Source organism: Pleurodeles waltl, chromosome 4_1, assembly GCF_031143425.1.
Source record: "Pleurodeles waltl isolate 20211129_DDA chromosome 4_1, aPleWal1.hap1.20221129, whole genome shotgun sequence".
In the NCBI taxonomy this organism is placed as follows: Eukaryota; Metazoa; Chordata; class Amphibia; order Caudata; family Salamandridae; genus Pleurodeles; species Pleurodeles waltl.
This window is the reverse complement of record NC_090442.1, coordinates 376,596,204-376,615,750: the sequence shown is the minus strand read 5'-3', so window position 1 is coordinate 376,615,750 and position 19,547 is coordinate 376,596,204. Positions and strand designations below refer to the sequence as shown.

At 39.5% G+C, this 19,547-nt stretch overlaps 1 protein-coding gene across 18 annotated transcripts in view; it reads left to right on the top strand.

The window, feature by feature from the left end:
- Positions 1 to 18,923, top strand: part of C2CD5 (C2 calcium dependent domain containing 5) — a 669,580-nt gene extending 650,657 nt beyond the window's left edge. For all 18 annotated transcript variants that reach the window (XM_069228566.1, XM_069228562.1, XM_069228551.1 and 15 more), the window contains one exon: positions 17,053 to 18,923. In XM_069228566.1, coding sequence (XP_069084667.1) covers positions 17,053 to 17,181 — 129 coding nt within the window. In that variant the 3' untranslated portion in view covers positions 17,182 to 18,923. The remainder of the gene's footprint in view (positions 1 to 17,052) is intronic.
- The last annotated feature ends 624 nt before the right edge of the window (positions 18,924 to 19,547 follow it).

Here is a 19,547-nt window from a genome sequence, read left to right as displayed (position 1 = left end):
TAGTAAAATATTGCGCCCCAGCATTTTGAAGCTTAATGGAAATCCCATACAAGTCTACAGACTGTGTGTTTGCTACTCGTTAGTGTTTAAGTAAACAGATATTTTAGTTCTAGATATGCCTCTAGTAGAATAGTGTGCTTCAGCATTTTTAAGCTTACGGGGGCTTTCCTGGTGTAGAAATAGTTGGACTTCCTCTTTCAGTGAATGGTGGTCATTCGTGCACAATCATCATCACTGAATTAGTCAAATTAAACAGGCAGGAGTATGACCGCCCTTCCATAGGTGGGAGCTAAGGTAGACCTCTGGGACTTGCTTTTGAGTCAGAGCAAAACCATGATCACCAACTAGAGGGAAGAATGAAGTAATATCATAAACATATGCTCAACTCCACAATGTCCCAAACTAGAGCAATACATAGTAGCCATTTGGCACCTGTTAGATCCAAATGTTGGTCCTAACATTTTTAGTATTAAGTGTTTACTTTTTAAACGCCTAAACTATTTAATGTTAAAAGAACACTCCAGGGTTCACAATAGAGTAGTAAATACGTAATTATTTTATTGCCTCTTCAGCTTAAATAATAGTTCAATCCGATTCATCCATCTCATCTATCCAGGTGTCGAAGGAGACTGCAAAAGCCCCCCAGTGGTGACTACTTGACCACAATTAGACCAGTCGGCGACCCCCTACCCCTGTCCCTTCCAGAACTGACGGTTGTGATGGATGCATCATTTCTGGGTTGTGCAGGTAATTTAGGAGATATGGAGATCGGAGGACTATGGTCTCTAGCAGAGAATTGCCACTACATCAACCTGCTGGAGTTGGGAACAATCCATTTGGCACTTAAGGCGGCCCTCCCTACCATAAAGGAGGAACAGGTGCAGGTGCTCACGGACAATACAACTGCCATGTGGTATTGTAACAAACAAGGCAGAGTAGGGTTCTGTGCCAGGATAATCTCCATCTCTGGAAGTGGCTGTATGCTCCTGGCATCTCCATGATTGACCAGCACCTAGTAGGATCTTTATACTCCAGGGCAGGCAAACCCAGCCGCTGTTATTAAGTGGATCATGAATGGCAGTTATACTCAGAGGTGGTACGGGGCATCTTCCTGCCATTGGGAGAACCCAATCTGTGTATGTTTGGCACTTCAGAGAACACGCCATCTCAACAGTTTTGCGTGTTGGAGTTCTCAAGGCAGTATGCCTTCGTAGACGTCTTGTATTGCAACTCGGGCTTGGGATTCCTGTATGAGTGTCTACCCCTACTTTTCCTGTCTAGAATACTGAAAATGATCATGACAGACCGTGCACAAGTCGTCCTATTGGCTCCAAACTGGGCAATACTCAGAACTTCTTGCCATGAGCATTTGTCCTTCGATCACGCTGCCCCTTTGAAGGACCACCTGTTGTTGCAGCTGGGCCTGGTCCTGCATCTGAGCTTGCACATCCCTGCATGGATATTGAACACCAACATTGATGGCTTTTGATCTTCTTCCCAATGTAGTTAGCGTCACCTTAGCAGGCATCCATCTACCAAATAATTTACATATAGAACACTGAGAGAAGTTTGTTGCCTGCTGGTCTCAACATAACATCCAAACCTTGAATGTAAATTGTCTGACAACTTATTGTTTTGTCTATCTTTAGCCTAGTAAGGCCTTGTTGTGGCAACAGTGAAGGGTTATCTTTTGGCCCTTTTGGCCTTGTTACGTTTGACAGATCAGCCGTCACCTTTCAGATCACTTTGGTTTTCACATACCTGATGAACCAATGCACAGCTGTCCTTTACCCTTGTTGACGATCAAGATTATGGGGGTCATTCTGACCCTGGCGGTAGACTACCGCCAGGCCAACGACCGCGGATGCACCTCCAACAGGCTGGCGGTGCATCCATGGGCATTCTGACCGCGGCGGTACCGCTGCGGTCAGAAACGGAAAACCGGCGGTGTCCCGCCGGTTTCCCGCTGCCCTGGGGAATCCTCCATGGCGGCGCTGCAGGCAGCGCCGCCATGGGGATTCCGACCCCCTTACCGCCAGCCTGGCTCTGGCGGGTTTTTTTGACCGCCAGAACCTGGCTGGCGGTAACGGGTGTCGCGGGGCCCCTGGGGGCCCCACCAAGATTTTCAGTGTCTGCCAAGCAGACACTGAAAATCGCGACGGGTGCAACTGCACCCGTCGCACCCCTTTCACTCCGCCGGCTCCATTCGGAGCCGGCATCCTCATGGAAGGGGGTTTCCCGCTGGGCTGGCGGGCGGCCTTCTGGCGGTCGCCCGCCAGCCCAGCGGGAAACTCAGAATTACCGCGGCGGTCTTCTGACCGTGCAGCGGTATTCTGACGGCGGGACTTTGGCGGGCGGCCTCCGCCGCCCGCCAAGGTCAGAATGACCCCCTATGTTCCTCATTGTCATTACATATGCAAGGCGAGTGAGTGAATTCCGGGCCCTGTCCATCTAAAAGCCATATGCATTGATTTTCCCAGACAAATTGACCTTCCAGACAAAAGCAGAATTCCTTCCAAAGTCTAAAACCACTAATAAAGTGGCTGAAAGCAACGTATGTGCTTTCTCTAGGGTTGGCTGTGAAATATTTTCCTCAATTCTGATTTACAGGTTGGATACAGCAGAGTGCTGTCTCTTCAAAATGCTCTTCACTCTACCCTCATCAACATCTCAGGCCCAAATGAGATTAGAATTTGAACAAACAAAACAAATATAACATCAGGCAGGCCACTTATCTTAATACTTGCAAAGTTGCAAGAGAGACAAACAGGGCCTGCTGTTATTGTGTCTTTGGGGAGAACTATGAGCTTGCCAGTACTTAACATAGTCGCACCTAGAGCCCCTGTAAAATGCACTCAAAATGCTTAACATGAAGGAACTCTAGGAACATGCTGTCCTAGTGCACCAACTCAAACATTTACTGAGAAAACAACAGTGGACCTGCTCTTTTGCACCAGAAAACCCTGTCTGTCTTACCCTCATGTACGTCCGCTCTTTAGTACATCCCTTCATGCAAAACTCTAGTCAGTCTTATCTACTTATAGCAATTTCGCTTAAGACGTCCTGGATGGTTACCCACTTGTCCAACATTTGTTGTTTCTGTTCATACAAGACTGAAATCTTGGTTCATGTCCTCTGCTTTTGAAAGTGTTTTGCAGAAGAGTGCCTGAAATGTCTAACACCTTCTTTTAAATGGTTAAGTACCAGAGCATGTAGACACGCAGTAGCAGAATGTTTTAACCCTTCAGACATGTGACTAGCTAGTGGAATGGTGACATTTTGTAACAAAATTTTAGCTAAAGAATCATCCTTGGAAAAAAAATGGACTATATGTTTTATAGCCTAATTCTCTGTTTCTTCTAACGTTTGATTGAAATTTTGTAATTTAAATTAATCATACAGTAAAAATGTGATTGATTGCATTCCTTCCGAAGGTAGTTACGCCCTTTCCCTTTGGGCTATACATCACCTTGCTGCCATTTTACACTCCACCCCCTCTAATGCGGAGGAAAGCTGCTTCCATCTTGACCCTAAGAGAACTCTGTTTTCACATTGATTGGACCAGAGACAATCAACTGTTTGTGGGTTTCTCTGGTTCTAAAAAGGGGACATTGGTGCACAAGAGAACCATTTTCCAATGGATTGTGCTGTGTATTAAGATCTGCTGTAGGCTAGCCATAAAGCAGCCCCCAAAATGCTTGTATGTTCATTCCACCAGAGCAAAGACTGATATCACTGCGTTGACTCGTGGTATGCCAGTGTTGGACATCTGCTAGGCTGCTATGTGAGCGTCACTCCAAGCCTTCACTAAGCACTATTGCCTCAATATCTAGGTTGGGCAAATGGGCATTTTGCCAAATATATCCTGCATGATTTTCTTGTCTTAGCCATTCCATAAACCTACCACTTGGGGGCGTACTGATTTGGTATCTATAAGGTGAGCAATCTGTGGTTAGAATAACTTGCTTACCTTTGGCCATAAACATTTTCTGATAAAGACACTGTCTAATGCATAATCCTCACTCACCCATTCTCCTTTCTGTTCTGTGGAGAGGGCTCAAATAGTCCATTAGTAAGATCCAAATCAACAGATGTGTGGGCTCTGCGTCTGATGGCGCTAAATGAGATTAGAAAGCAACTGACCTCATCATGCGTAGGTGGCGCATATATACCGACCCCAAAGTCACATCTGGGGGCAGGATGGTTCTGAAGCTGAGCCACACAATACTTTTTGATGCACAAGGACATTTTAATAAAAAGTCTCCAGATAGTCTGGCACCTGGGGAAGATAGGGTCTCAACCAGAAAAGCTGTTTCTGAAGGTAAGTAACTTGTTCCTCACTGCTATCATTAGTCAACCTTTTCCCAAACTCCAGGCTCTCCTGAAGGTTGAACCACAATCACAGTGTTAGTCGAATTGTTAATATATTTGTCAATATCCCCACTGTTATTTAGAATATACAGTATTGCATTCTCACAACATGACTGACACCTACTTCTTTAGACAAAAGCATATATAAAACCAGCAAATTTTTAAACATCATTGATCTAATTGGAAACATCTCTTCATCAATTCTAGCTAAAGCACTTGCTGTGCTACCTGCCAAACGATCTACTAAAGTTGATAATTCTTTAATCTTTGCATTGTTTAAAGTAATGCTTATAGGAGGAATTAAAACACTAAGCACATCTAATGCTTGTTGACGTATAGTTTTTCTTTACACTCTTCCATGAGACGCAACTCTTCATTACTCAACTAATTGTCCCCCTCATGGACTAGATGCCCAATACTCAGATCAAGTACAGTGCCTGCATGACTGAACTTGCCCACTGAATGGAGACCAGCTGTCTAAAGCTGAACACGAAGAAGACTTAAATTCTGATATTTTGGCCAACAGAGCTAGGACTGACATCCACCCCCACAAGAACCTAAGGATCATCATTGAAAGCAAACTCAACATAGCCACCCAAGTTAGTGCTGTCACCCCCTCATGCTTCCTTACCCTGAAGCTACTGAGGAAGATTTTCATATAGCTCTGAATCAGCACCCGTAAAACCGTCACTCAGCCTCTGGCCACAAATAAATTGGACTACGGAAACACCCTTTATGCCCGATCAACTAAAAACTCACTAGAAGGCTGCAGACCATTCAGAACTTGGCGGCCAGAATCACCTTCAACCTCTCATGCCGCACTCACATCACACCACACATGAAGGAGCTCCACTGGCTCCTAATGCACAAACAAGCACAGGTCAAACTCCTCACCCACACTTATAAGGCTCTACTCAACACTGGAACAGCATACCTCAACAAATTGCATCTTCCTTCACAAACCTTCCAGACACCTCTCCTACTTGCTCACATACTTTGTAAATGAAAAAAACAGCTCTGACAATCAAATAATCTCATAAAAACGTGGAACAACCTGCCACTACACATAAGATCCTCCTCCTCACTTCTTGAATTCTGCAAGAATCTGAAGAATTGGCTTTTTGTCTAGTCCCACTAGGCCCTAGATGTAGTTAGACTCATACCTGCTCAGTGCCAGGATACTACCTATCATATAAAACCTACTTATAATATAATTAATGGCACACTGTTTCCATCTGTAACTGGCCTATCATACTAACTACACTTACTTCTTACCATACACACACTTCCTTCTTGTGCTTTCCAAACTCCAAGATGTAGAAATATTTGTGAAATCTTTATTACATTCTCTTCTCTTCATTTCTTCTTGTTATATTCTCTAATAAAATCATGATCATGCTCTAGTCCGTTAACTTACACATATGTTTTGCTACTGCTTTCAGTGTTAGTACAATGAACCATTAAAATACTTTTAGTTGCTTCCACATTTGTAATTTCAGGATCTTTTGAGCCGTCAAAGTCTAAAATAATTTCCTCTAAATAATCCCAGTGTTCAGTGAGTAAATAGTAGACAATACAGGATAACTCTTAAGAAAGAGGCAATGAACATAAGGCACACCTTCTGAAACAGAAGTTGATAAATGAGTATAAATGTAACAATCAGGCATTTATTAGTTCTCTATAATTCTTCAATACATTTATATAAGGGTTTCTTCAAGTCCTTCATCCAAACTATTTCTGTGTTCTAATCTATGGTTCTTAGTGTCTGTCAAAGATATTGAACTATAAGCATTGTTTGAGAGAGATTCGTTATGAGGATATGTATCCAAGAACAATGCATTAAGGGCAGCCAAAATAAAAATTATAAAAATGAATTGGAAAGACACACAAAGTCTTTCTTTTCTTAAATCTTATTGTGCTACAAGAGCAACCCTTAAACCCATGGGAACCTGGGTATAAATAATCATCCTAAAGCAATGGTTCTCATTGGTATAATTTAGGGTAAGTAAATTAATCAGGAGGCTAAATGACCTCAGGAAATAAATGCTATACTTTGCTAATACTAATATCTTCATGAGCATGTAAGACCACCACAATTGTTATTGCTAAACAGTGCATAGTGTCCCCAGTGAAAGAAATATAACAAAACCAAAGAAATCAACAAAAGAAAAGAAAAAAATACATAAATGCTTGTGTGTTTGTAACAAACATCTGTTCAAGAGGTTGTCAAATTAGTCCATTGCTTTTCATTGGTTGCCCACTTGCTTGTTTTTCACTCATCAGTGTTGACGACATTTCGAACCTTGGCCCACATACCAAGGTCTCATCAGGACTAGAAGAATATAAGGACATCTCGGTCCTTGATAGCAGCGACTGCCCGTGCTGCTGTGCTCACTGGTGGCATATTGGAGGACTGACTCCATCCGGTAGACTTATATTCGTTAGAGTCTTTGTGGCCATCCATTCAGTTGGAGGCACCGAATACATTAGTGATAATGGGCCGCTACCACTCGGGGGAATCAGTCAACCCCTTAGTGGGTGTACTTTTTCTGTTTCACTAGAGTGTAAATTTCCTCTCGCCATTTATGACTGCACTGTTGAATATGGGATTTTCGGAAGATCCTGTATCCCTTTAACCCTGAATCCTTGCCTAAAGCAGGACTTTATTTTTAAATCTAAATTAAAAAAGCTATTGAAGATCCCTATGTAGAGACATTTGATAAAAATGCAGAGCTCAAATCTATCACTGTAAACCACTCTGCATCAGATGGAATTTGAAAGAAAATCAGTGCTGGATCTGGCACCATGGGCCAACATGGAACTACGATCTCACTGATTTTTCTACATTTCTCATTCAGTTTGCACAAGCCCAAAATCGGTGAGTTACATGGACTCCCCAAACCTCTTTTAAAATGCCTTGATGCACCATCATTTGTCACAGGTGTAATCCCTTCCTCAGTTTCTTGAAAACATCTATATTGGGTAATGTGCGGAAACAATGCGTCTGGTTTCATTGTAGTTTGAACTGGATTTGCACTGTTAATTAGCCAAACATCTTTTCCAATGAAATCACAATTCTCTCTTTTCACTGACTTTCTGAATTATCGCAGTATGTTCTTTTCTGTAAGGACTGGAAACATGCAGTTTTTCACTTCTTATATTTTCAGTTTAAATTCGTCATCTGGATCCTTTGTCTGAATGTCAAACAACATCCAGTGTACAATATATCAAGCAATTCATTTTATACAATAGGTCACGACCCAGCAAATTCACTGGACTAGTTTTATTAGTCATGAATTCATGCTCTTTTACATCTGAACTAGTTTTCCCTGGTATGATTGCTAACAGCTGTTTAATCACTTGTTTATTTCTAATGCCTGCAAATTGGACTTCTTTTCCTAAGACGGATGGGTTAGGAACTCCCACTGGTCTAATTGTGGAATGGGGAGAAACTGTCTCAAACAAAAATGATGCAGGATGGCCCATTCTCTTCCTCTATAAATGAGCTATTTTGGTCTACCGTTAGAACTGTACCAACCATACCTTAATTTCATTAACCTGTTTCCCATTTTCACGCTTTGCATTATAGTCATTCCGTTCACTCCGGCGTTTGCGAATTGAACATAACCCATGTCTGCACTCATCATCTGATTTGGGGCATTTCTTTCAAATTTCTTTGTCTAAGCAACCATCAGCTTCTATTTGATTCTCTTCTACTTTACATCAAACCATTCACTTCTTCATTTGGCCAATTCCAAGATCTCATCAATAAACTTTGTCTGCCCACATTGTTGTATATGGCTGCTCAACTCTAGACCCAAACCCATTACGAAAGCAGAAATAAAACCACTGACATCATTTTTCTTGGGATCATCAACTCGTTGGACCTCTTGAAAGTCTGCATGAGTCTCCCGTAATAGGCATGCAGCGACTCATAGGCTCCTGTGCAGTTCTCAAACGCTTTGGCCATATAATATTCTTTAATAGTACATTCTTTTTCAAATCTTTAATCACTTATGCATTTGGTAGCTGCCTCCTCAGCACTATTAGGAACAATATTTGTGAATTCATTGTCAGCCAATGAACCTCCTTGTACCAACTTTGAGGTTCTTCTTGCAGTTTTGGAAAATTTTTATTAAAAGCTTAAAGATCAGATCTTGTCCATGGCACACGTGCTAAATTTACCCCATGTATTCTCTAGATTGGAAATTCCAAAACCTTTCCTAATCCCATTTCTGAATCACCAACTCATCTCTTTGCCTTGCGGTCTGATTTCTAAACTTTCTTTTTAATTGTTGTCTTACTGTTCTATTTTTCTCTGTATTTGTTCAAATGACTCCATTCCCTTGTTTTCATAATTACATCTTTATCATGAGCTCTGAAAGTCATCAAACATAACTCAATTATTTAATGATGTGCCAAATCCATTTTATAATTTTTCCTCACATTCTTCATCTTACTGATGTCGGCTTCCCACCCATCCAGGTAATTACTCTAGTTTATCATATTCTTCATTTGCACATCTGTTGCTTTTTTTGATCAAATACTTCATTTCATCAACATTGTTCGGCTAAAATCTATTTGTGAATTGTACTTTGTAACATTTCTCCAAATTCAATTTCCAAAAGGCCAACATTAATAGTCTTCTCTTTAGAAATCTATTCAACCGGAACTGTAGTAACAAGTGTGTAAATAGGAATTTGAGTAACAACTGGGGTCTTTCAAATTGTGCTCAGTAATGCTGTCATTGCAATTTCGGAAGGGGCACTGGCTATTGTACTAACAACCACAACTGTGGTTGTGCTCATTATCTCCTGCTGCATCCATATCCATTACACCACTGGCACCAGTCCCTGTTGGAATATGGAGGAGGTCTGCAATAGAAATATCATTTACAAAGTTATCCTCCTCTTCTGCGTCTTGATTTTGGACTAGGTGTATGAAGCAAATGAATACGGAGTCATAATTTGTGATTGTTACCAAATTGCAATTTGCTAATCGCTATTTATGTATGAATGTGATTGACTGGTCATTACCAATTCGGTACGCGTTGTAGTCACAATTTAAGGAATCGCAAATATCAATTCAGTAAAGAGCAAATCGAGTTGCAAGTATCAAATTTTTACCTGGCAGTGAGTGGCGAAATCACAAACAGGAAGTAGGGTAGCAGCAGACTGTAAGAACACTAGAGAGCATTAAAACAGGTAATTGGCAGTCATATTCAATTGGGGTAAGCACCAATCTCAGCATCCACCCTTGGAAAGCAGGAAGGTGAGAGAGTTTGAAATACTGATTGTAAAATGTGTATCCTGTTGTGATGCCTTATGTGACAAAACATCCCTCTCTGTCAGAATAAAAAAAAAATATGGCTCAACATCCAGGGGTGCATTAACTCTGTGGGGGTAACACAGAGATCAGTTGAAGACATCTGTACAAGTTGTTACTGTATCTAAGCCAGGACGAAGTTGGCAAGCCACAGAAATGAGGCCAGTACAACAGGAGAACCACCTCCAACTCAGCCACCACCAACTTCTCTTGAGGAAATGATTGAGTCCACCCTGGAGCCAGAAACTGTCTGGCCTCAGCAGTATAGACACTTCAGAGGCTCCTGCTGCTTCAAAAGGTATGAGCCTACAACCCTTATAGTGTTACATTAACATGTTTGCAGCAATGTGTGAGGCAACATTGTTACCTTGTTAGGCTGGGAAATGTTTACCTACATTATAATACATTAAAACACCATTAGAAGTGTGTGGTTTACCCTAGTAGTGTATTATGGGAAATGTAGTACTCATTCATTATAAGGTTTACCCTAGTAGTGTATTATGGGATATGTAGTACTCATTCATTATAAAAACCTAAAGCACAAAGCAAACTTAGGATACTTTAAATTATACATGCAAAGGTATACATAACATTTATTTACAAATCGTTCTCACATTACCTTTCTAAACAGATATCCCAGCACAAAAAGACCATGGATCTAAAGGAGAGGTTCAGGAAGATTCAAAGACATTAATAGAAAAAGGGAATGAGTTCAATATGCCACATACATCACCCCAGAGGCAAAGTCATAGTCCGGAATATAACAGTCTCACACTGCCTATTGATGAATTGGATGATGCAGGGAGTCCAAATGTCACATAAGACCTTGCAGTGAGGTGTAGACAACTGCACAGGAGTAATTGTTTCAGGCATTACAGTGTTAGGTAAAAAATCCTAGATCACGGTCCACACACAATATGGGTGATACCATACAGTTGTTTGGAGTTCTTGAAGACTGTGTTGAAGGTACAACATCTACAACACAAGCAAATGAGAATAATGAACAAAATAATTTTGGTATGAGAATGGACATCACAAGTAGCTTCCAAAAAGAGTCCCACTGTTTTCTGGAGGTAAAAGTGGACAAAGGAACGCACATCTCAACATCATTTATTCTAACGTATGGATATGTTTAGTCAGTCAGTAAATTGTCATGTACAGGCTACGTCAACACACTCACGCCATACTGTAGGGCCTGCAGGTCGAAATGGGTCACTGTTATGGGGATGTGGCACGGGGCATACTGCAAGTAACCATTACAGTAGAAAGTTTACAGACCACACGGATTGCACGTGTTGCAGCAGTTAGTCCTGCAGAAAGTGAAGGGCTACCCAGCATTAGCAGTATATCTGCGAATAAGCCATTGAGTGGGTGTGCAGTAGATCAGGAGGTAGTGTTGGTACTGAAGGCTCCACTACACCCATGCAACAAAGTTCAGTTCATTGTAGAAGGAAACAGTAGTAAGTCTTACATTTGCACTACATATTGTTCTGTCATATTTTGCTATTTCAGTAAGTTGTGTACTGATTTCTTCTTTTATTTCAACATTCGAAAGAGTGAAAATAATGTTACGACTCACTTTAGAATCTGAAAAATAAAGGTTATATTGTTTAACAAAGCACTTCTTGTGTTTAGCATTGATCAAAATGTAACATCTATCATCATTGAAATACCTTAAAAGTAATGGATTGTAATGGCTGTACGTCTGTCTCTTCCTTCTGATGCCCATTAACTATACTGTATTGCCTGTGCTGGTTGGTTTTGGGGTTTATCATCATCAGATTATGAATCAGACATCATTTCAGGCAATCATTTCCATATTGCTATATTATGAAGCATTGCACAAGAAGTGATGATCTTGCAATTTGTTTATGGAGAATATTTTAGGGCACTGCCACTTTTATAGAGGCAGCAAAATCGACTTTTCAGTAATCCAAATGTCCTCTCAATGACATACCCAGTTTGTGTTTGTGCTGCATGGTAGGATACCTGAATTTGATTAGAAGGATGAAGATATGGTTTCCTAATACCTGATCTCGGAGCATATGCACTGTCACCTACAAAACATTTGGGAGATTAGGCCATATTTAGCAAGTAGATAGCAATCTTCAAACTCTCCTCTGAGAAGACGTAAGTATTTGCTCCTATACCCGAGCATTAATGAGACACATGTACTACCAGAGTTCTTTGCAACAAGATCTGTTATGATATATTTTGCATCACATACAACTTGGATCTTTAGTGAATGAGTGTGTTCCTGCTTCTAAATATGAACTCGTAAGATGGGGGACAAATGGGAACATGGGCACCACTAATATATCTTACTACATGAGGAAATTGAGCAATGCAGTAAAAGTTTGATTTGGCTAACTGCAACTCCTGTGCTGTTCTAGGGAAAGTTATAAGATTGTGAATTGTCTGTACCATCACATCTAGGAAAGCATTTAAAAACCTAGAGAGGCCACTCTGTGATACCCCACCTACAGCAGCAGTAACATTTTGGTAACACCCAGAGGCTAAAAGATGGAATGGGAATAGTACCTGCACATGGGTGGGTATGTCATTGCTTCTGATAAGATTTCTTTCAAGCTGAGGCCTTATTTCTGCAATTAGATCTAATCTAACTGCACTGCTCAACCTGAATTTATTGTGTATGTCCTTCTATGTTTCTTGGAAAAGTGTAGCCCTCACTCTGAATATGTGTCCCTGTCGCCTCCTCCTTCTGTTGAGGGCATTGAGAATCTACATCCTCCTTGCAATCACATACAGCGCTGCAATTGTGGAACACCCTAATCCATTTCAGGCCTTTTTTATGTGTGTTGCACCTGGTTATCATCCTATCAGAGTTGGTGGTAATTTGCACATGCAAAATCCACATTTTTTGACTACTCAGTATTTGCTAATAGTTGATACGTGCAGTTTATGATTCAGTATTAGGGAATTGGTAAATGCGACTCAGTCCTTAAAATTCTGATTCTGTAACTTTTCGGTGAAGTAAAATAATGCTTCGAATGCTTTTAGTACATTTGAAAATGCCATTTTAGCAGTCAGTAACCAGTTATAGATTCTCTTATGCTTTGTACATCAAGCCATTTGTTCTTGTCCCTCCTTATTTTTCTTTCCGTCTTAAATTTTCTTTAATTATTGCAGGAACAACTTTCATACTTTACATCATATTCACCCTCCAACACTTCTGTTGTCAATCCCACTTGTTCTCTAACCACTGCCTAAACGAGCCCTTCAATTGCTTTGTATTTTCATTCTTCCTTCCTTCTCTGTAGGCATTGTTTCTTACTTCAAATTGTGTAGGTCTAAGCAACAACGTTCTCTTGTTCATTGTTTGTCTCAGGAAATCCAGCTTCCTAATGGTATAAGGACCTTCTAGAGGAAACTGCAGTATAGTCATGCCTTTCAGAAATCCAGATACACATACAGATACACATACAGAACAAACACAATGCCCCTCAACACCTCGTTTGCAGGTGTTCCCTCAGCAGGTAATTTCTGACCCTCAGTAGAAGATACAAAGGAAACCTTGTGCCTTTTCAATACCACCCATATATATATTTTTTTTGTTTTTACAAATTGGTCTCATAAATCACATAAAACAAGCTAGTGAGCAACAACCAATCCCAGTGCTGCTCTGTCAAAGGTCAACCTGTCACAGCGTGACACTGTCAGTAATCAACCAATGACAGCACTGCTTTGTGGTGACTTCTCACCAGTCCCAGTGCAGCTCCCCCAACTGACAGACCTGTCACAGTGTGTCTTCTCAGTGAACAAGAAAACAATTACAAAACCCCTTTTCAACCCAATTTTACACAACTGAAACCTTTCAGGAAATTAAGGCTAAGATTACTCTCACAATAAATAGCAACAAACAAGAAAAGCACAGTTTGTGGTACTGTTTTAGCCACAATTCCCAGTAGGTAGACTCCCATCCATACGTAATCCGCCCTCGCAAATGATCTTACTCTTGTGCATTTAGGAACAAAGCACATCCACTCAAATTAGACACACAACCCTGAAAAGGAAAACTAGTTCATTCAGAAATCCCTATCCATGTATAAGCAGTGGCTCACACTACACACCAATGTATGCAGACAAGTAAGCCTCAATACCTGAGATCTCGGATTTCAACTAATTCAATAATCAAAACAATAATAAAACAATTGTTTAAAAAAAACAAGATACACAAATAAAAATAATACAACAGTGATCAAACCTCTAGTTGAGTCCAAAATCAGTTTTGCATAACTAAAGACCTTGCATACAGCATATCACAAAAACTTCATAAGTCTCACAATTCACAAAAACATATTGCCCTAGTCACACTTACACTTAAATCATTCAGGGACAGCACTGCAAATCTGACTTCTCTGCAAATTCTCAACACTGGGATCTCCACTCGAAAATCAACTACCTCCCAGGTTAGTCATATGTGGAAAACTAAAAAGAACTATGTTAGCAAAAGGAGGTGCTCCTTAATGTGTCAAGATTTGTGGGAGCAAAACCGTACACTAAAATATAGACACCCAAAAGCACCCTAGTAGCAAATGAATTCTTCATAAAATCTGTGTCACCCCCAAAATCACTGGGTTTGTATACACATTTCTTGCATAGCAAATTGGAGAAACTGCAAAATCATCTTGGTGTGAGCAAAAGTATCACTTGTTTAGAAAATCAGAACATAAGAATAATACACATCATTGCCTTAACACCCAGGTACCACCTCATTTCAGAAAAACTCATTCAACAATGCTAATGTCATCCAGAGGTGTTCTAAGTAAAATGATACACTGAGTAAATAGATTATTGATCACAGCAGAAGAGACCTAGACAGATGTTACAAGTCATAGAGAATGGGGGAAAGTTCATTAAGAGCGTGTAATCATACCACTAGAAATAAACTACTACACGTCAACTTGAATTGCTCCGGCCCTTGTATGTTTTCTCCTACAGTCTGCCTACAGGCTCAACTTACTGAACCAAAGCTTTTAAAATTATGATTCTCAGGATGCCTTTACTTGGTATCTATGGTGTCACAGTTGATCTGATTTGTACTGTAGTTAAATGTCTACACTGTATCAAGTCTTATAATCACTGTACACAGAAAAGAGAAAGCATAGGTTTTATTCTTTCTTTCAACAGACTGATACCAACACCTGCATTAGCGTGCTCAAAATTGCATTTCCATAATTTCCTTTTAGATTTACATGGTCAATACTGTTCTGACTAGTATAGGGGAGCATGCAATCCCTGTAAAACAAAATACCCTTCCTGGATTTCCTTATTGCAGGTGACATCTCTTATCATCTTAATAATGAAATGGCTTAACAGTTGAATCTTCACGTCACAATGCCTGCCGCCAGAACGTGCAGGCATAGTGAAAAGCAGGAGCTGTCTTTTCCTTCTGATATGTTTTTTTTTTTTTAAAAGGAAAACATGGTCAAGAGAAAGGAGATATTTATGAGATCAGGATTATTTTTTCCATGCTATAAGTCATTTCAGGAAAGATAGAAATGTGCCACAGCATTTTTTGATCTGACTTGAAACTGATTCTAATTATTCCTTTAAAAATCTAGTAACTGATGGGTTTAGTTTTGCAGTGCAAATTTAGCTTTTGTTGTTCTGGTCTGTCATAAAGATAAATGAGCAAGTCTACAAGGTTTTAACAATTTGTGTGAAGGATGATGATATGACCAAGTATTATAAGGAATAAAATACCATCCGCCGTTCATTAAAGCATTTTGTAAGGAACCTGGGAGTTTCATGACCTTCGCCCTCATTTCTCTATATGGTCCTGGAATTCCTGGGCTTGCAGTATTCTTGTAAAATAATGCAGAGGGTGCTTATACCTGATAATGTAATGGTGTTTTGAGTATGTAGTGACAGTATAGTGTTATTAGATGTGTCATATTAAATATGTATATTTAATTGTGAATCTTGATGATTGAGGTGGCTGTAGATATATCATCCAAAGACTAGGGGGGTTATTACAACTTTGGAGGAGGTGTTAATCCGTCCCAAAAGTGACGGTAAAGTGACGGATATACCACCAGCCGTATTACGAGTTCCATAGGATTTAATGGACTCGTAATACGGCTGGTGGTATATCCGTCACTTCACCGTCGGGACGTATTAACACCTCCTCCAAAGTTGTAATAACCCCCTAAGTGGACTAGTGAGTTTGGGCTTAACAAGGAATCTACCTGCTTCTTTTTAATCAAGATACCACAAATTCTAAATGTTTCTGATTGAAAGAGCAGTGATAGGTTATGCTAATTTGTATAACCCTGAACGAAACCTCTGAGCCATGGTGAAGTTGTGTTGGTTCAAATTAAAAATATTGAGGATTGGTCAATAGCATGATCATAAGAGTTGAGAGACAGATCAATCGCCTAATGTTAAAATAATTGTTGGTGCCTGCTTTTTTTAGCTAGACCTATAAGTAGCAGGATAAAGAGGAACATCACATGGGGTCGGAATGGTGTTGCCTACAAGAATAGATGAGGCAGTGTGTCCTTCATGAAAAGGTTCAAACAGCATTTCCAAATACAATCAATAATAAAGAGTAACACAAGGAGTTTCAGATCAGTAATTTAGAAAAACCATGAAGGTTTATTAAAATTATAATGTTCAAACCAGAAAGGTAAAAATATAGCAATCTCAGTAAATCAGTCAAAAGACAGAAACCAATTGCTGTGATGGCTCTTAGAGTTTGAATAGAGGCAGCATTAATCAGAATATGAAAATAGTCCAGCTCCAAAATTTGCAGCAAATCAATAGAGAAACGGGCACCCCCTCCCCGTCCCCCAATAGAGACTTCAAAAAGGTCTGGCTTACCCCCAGAGTCAAAGCTTTTGTAGTAAATTTCACAATCGAAGCAATAGAAATTGCAGTCAGCATGAGGTGAGAAAATGTATAACGACTTCAGCAAATCACTGCTCAACATTATAAAATGTTATATAATACTACCATGTATCCGACCCATAGTACTATTCCCTTAACTGAATACTAACCATGCCTCCTCCGGCCTATTGTCATCAGGTGTCATAACATATATGGTTACATAAACAGTGAAAAGACTCGAGTGAATAAAATCCAGTGTGCAAGCAGTAAAAGCTTTGAAATGATCTCACGGCTTCCTCCGGAATTCTTCAGGAACAACATGTCATTACAAAATAAACATCAAACGCAAATGACTCGTATTAATAAGCAGAAAAAAATACAATCAGGAAAAATACTCCTACATAAATAAGTGAAAAAGTAACAGCCAGAAGAAAATGCATCTTTGGATTAGATAAAAGTACTTTCTCTTTAAAGTAACATCGCTTGATTAATTTTGTTTTGCAGGCCCAGTGTTTGATAAATGTCAGTGGTGATGCAGTTATCTCTATACGTGAATCTGAGATAGAAGTGGCACCAATCCAGTCCTTCCCAGCAGGATCTCAACCAGCAAGTAATGGAGAAGTTATGACGTAAAGCTTAACAAGGCTTTGTTCACGGTTTATAACTTTATGTTGAAATTAATATGAACATTTTTAGCTCTCAATATTTTATTTTGGTTTAATGATTTCTTATATCTTGTTAGAAGGGGCTCAGTTACAATGACAACAAAGTTCCCTCCCCGCGTAGACCATGGCCCGTCTGGTTTAAATTCATGCAGACCACAGTTTGACGATGGCGAGGACTGTTCTCTCTCTGCTGTGGTCAAACTCCTCTGATGGGCTGATGAAGTAAGGGACATCGAAACTTTGTCTTTATGTACGCACCCCTAATTTAGACAGGTGAACATTTAGCAGTTTTTGTAACACCCATCACCACCAGGGAAAATCTGTCGGTAAGGGGCATTAAAAAGTGATCAGTGCTCCCCTCACCATGTGAGGAAGTCCAATGGCAAGGGGGGCGTTGTTTTTTGTTTTGAAAAACAAAATCCACTTTGGAATTTTCGTTTTGAAAATAAACGAAAAGTGTAACTTTGACATAAGGCTCCGTCATGTTTGGCAGAGCAGTCCGACAAACTTATGATGCATTGGTAGAAAACCATTGTGATAGCAGTTTCTGTTAATGCCAGTGTACAATTAATCATTTGACAGCAGTCGACACTTTGGTCAGAGTAACTGAATAATTTAATCCTCTGTCCTGACGGAGGACAGGCCGTCTCCAAAATATTAAATCAGGCCCTTAGTCTCAGATTATCAAGACTGTAAAACATGGAAGCACGTTTACATTCACTTGCAAGAAGTTGAGTATTAATGACTTGTCAAGTAGCCATTCATGACGATTTGCTTTTGACACACCTAAACCATTTGTTTCTGGAACAGAGGTGAACGCAATGAGGACCTCATAGAACAGGAGTTGTAAACAGCGTGACTGCAACTCCACAAGTGGCAATTATTTTAGGGATAGCTCTTTCGAGGACTTTGTGAGCAACTTATGCATGTTTATTTACATTTTTATAAAAGAAAAACTGGAATACAATTGGAAAGATAGTCAACTTCCTATATAGCAGTTATGGACTAACATTGTAATTTAATTGTAACATAAAAATGACTCTGACCATGCACTGAGGGAATTTACATTGTCTGTAACTGCTTATGAATGTTTAAGGGGAAGACAAAAGTGACCTGGACTCCTTAGGACATGGTTTGTATCCTACACATCGCAGAATACTGGAGATTGTACATGTTGAACCATATTTATTTATTAGCTTTTTCCAAAGGTTTCACTGTATTATAGTATGCTTGCGAACATTCTTCAGTGTTCAAACTGTTATACACTAGTTTCATCTGAAAATATTTATTAAACATGGTAGTTAGCATTGTATACCAATAACGTTGTATAACAATAAATTATATACCTTATATTGGGCCACGTCATATTCCTGTAAACTACCTGGCTGATGTGAAAAGACTAATAGAACATATTATTTTAAAGAAACTATTTTTGTAAATACTGTATAGTTCTTTATTAAGAACTTAAATTTAGGTAGCACCAGTACCTTAAAAATATGCTTCACAAATTAAAATCAGAAGGTGTATCTGGTTGTAGAACTTAGAGAACTTTGACTTCTCGTTTTTATTCTAATTTGATTGTCTACAGAATCTGAATGTTAATGCACTTGTGTGCTTCAGAGAAGCTCTGAAATTATTTTGTCCATTTGTCATTGTTTATACTCATCATTGTAAAATGTTTGATTGTACAGTAAAGTTTCAATTTAAAAAGGTTTGTGTTACAGACCCTTTCTTAAAAAAGGACTGCCATCATTTCCTTTTAGCATTCAAAGTTTTTATTGATTTCAAGAAAAGAAGTCAGTAGCTTATGGTTGTATCAAGTACCAGTCCTGATGCGTAACGAATCACAATCGTGTTTGGCACTAGTATGCAAGAATGCACGTATATGTGCAAACATATAGATCATCTATAGTTGTACAATTTGCTTGTCTTACGAATTATGCATTAATCATTGAACCTTAGAGGAACAGTTTTAAGGGATTACGCAGTACACATATAACGCCTACTACCTTATTGCATACTGGCATAACACAGTTGTATAGATTTTGTTTCGCTTATAGATGATGATTTAAAAGTATAAATTTGTACTATTAAAAAGATTCATAGTTGAGAAGAAGAGCACTGGTTCCTTGGAGGGCTCTCGAGGATTAGCTATGGGTCTGCATTAAAGCAAGGGAAAATGGTAGAAGTGTTTTGAAGCCAAATGCTATTCATGGTTTGTTCTTCTGAAGGTAGGTGCTCAGTTAATTCCATAGGATTCCATCATAAGTACTGAGTCTTGATTGGTGATTAAATATATTTTCTGCACTGTGAAGGAAGCGTAAATATGCTTAC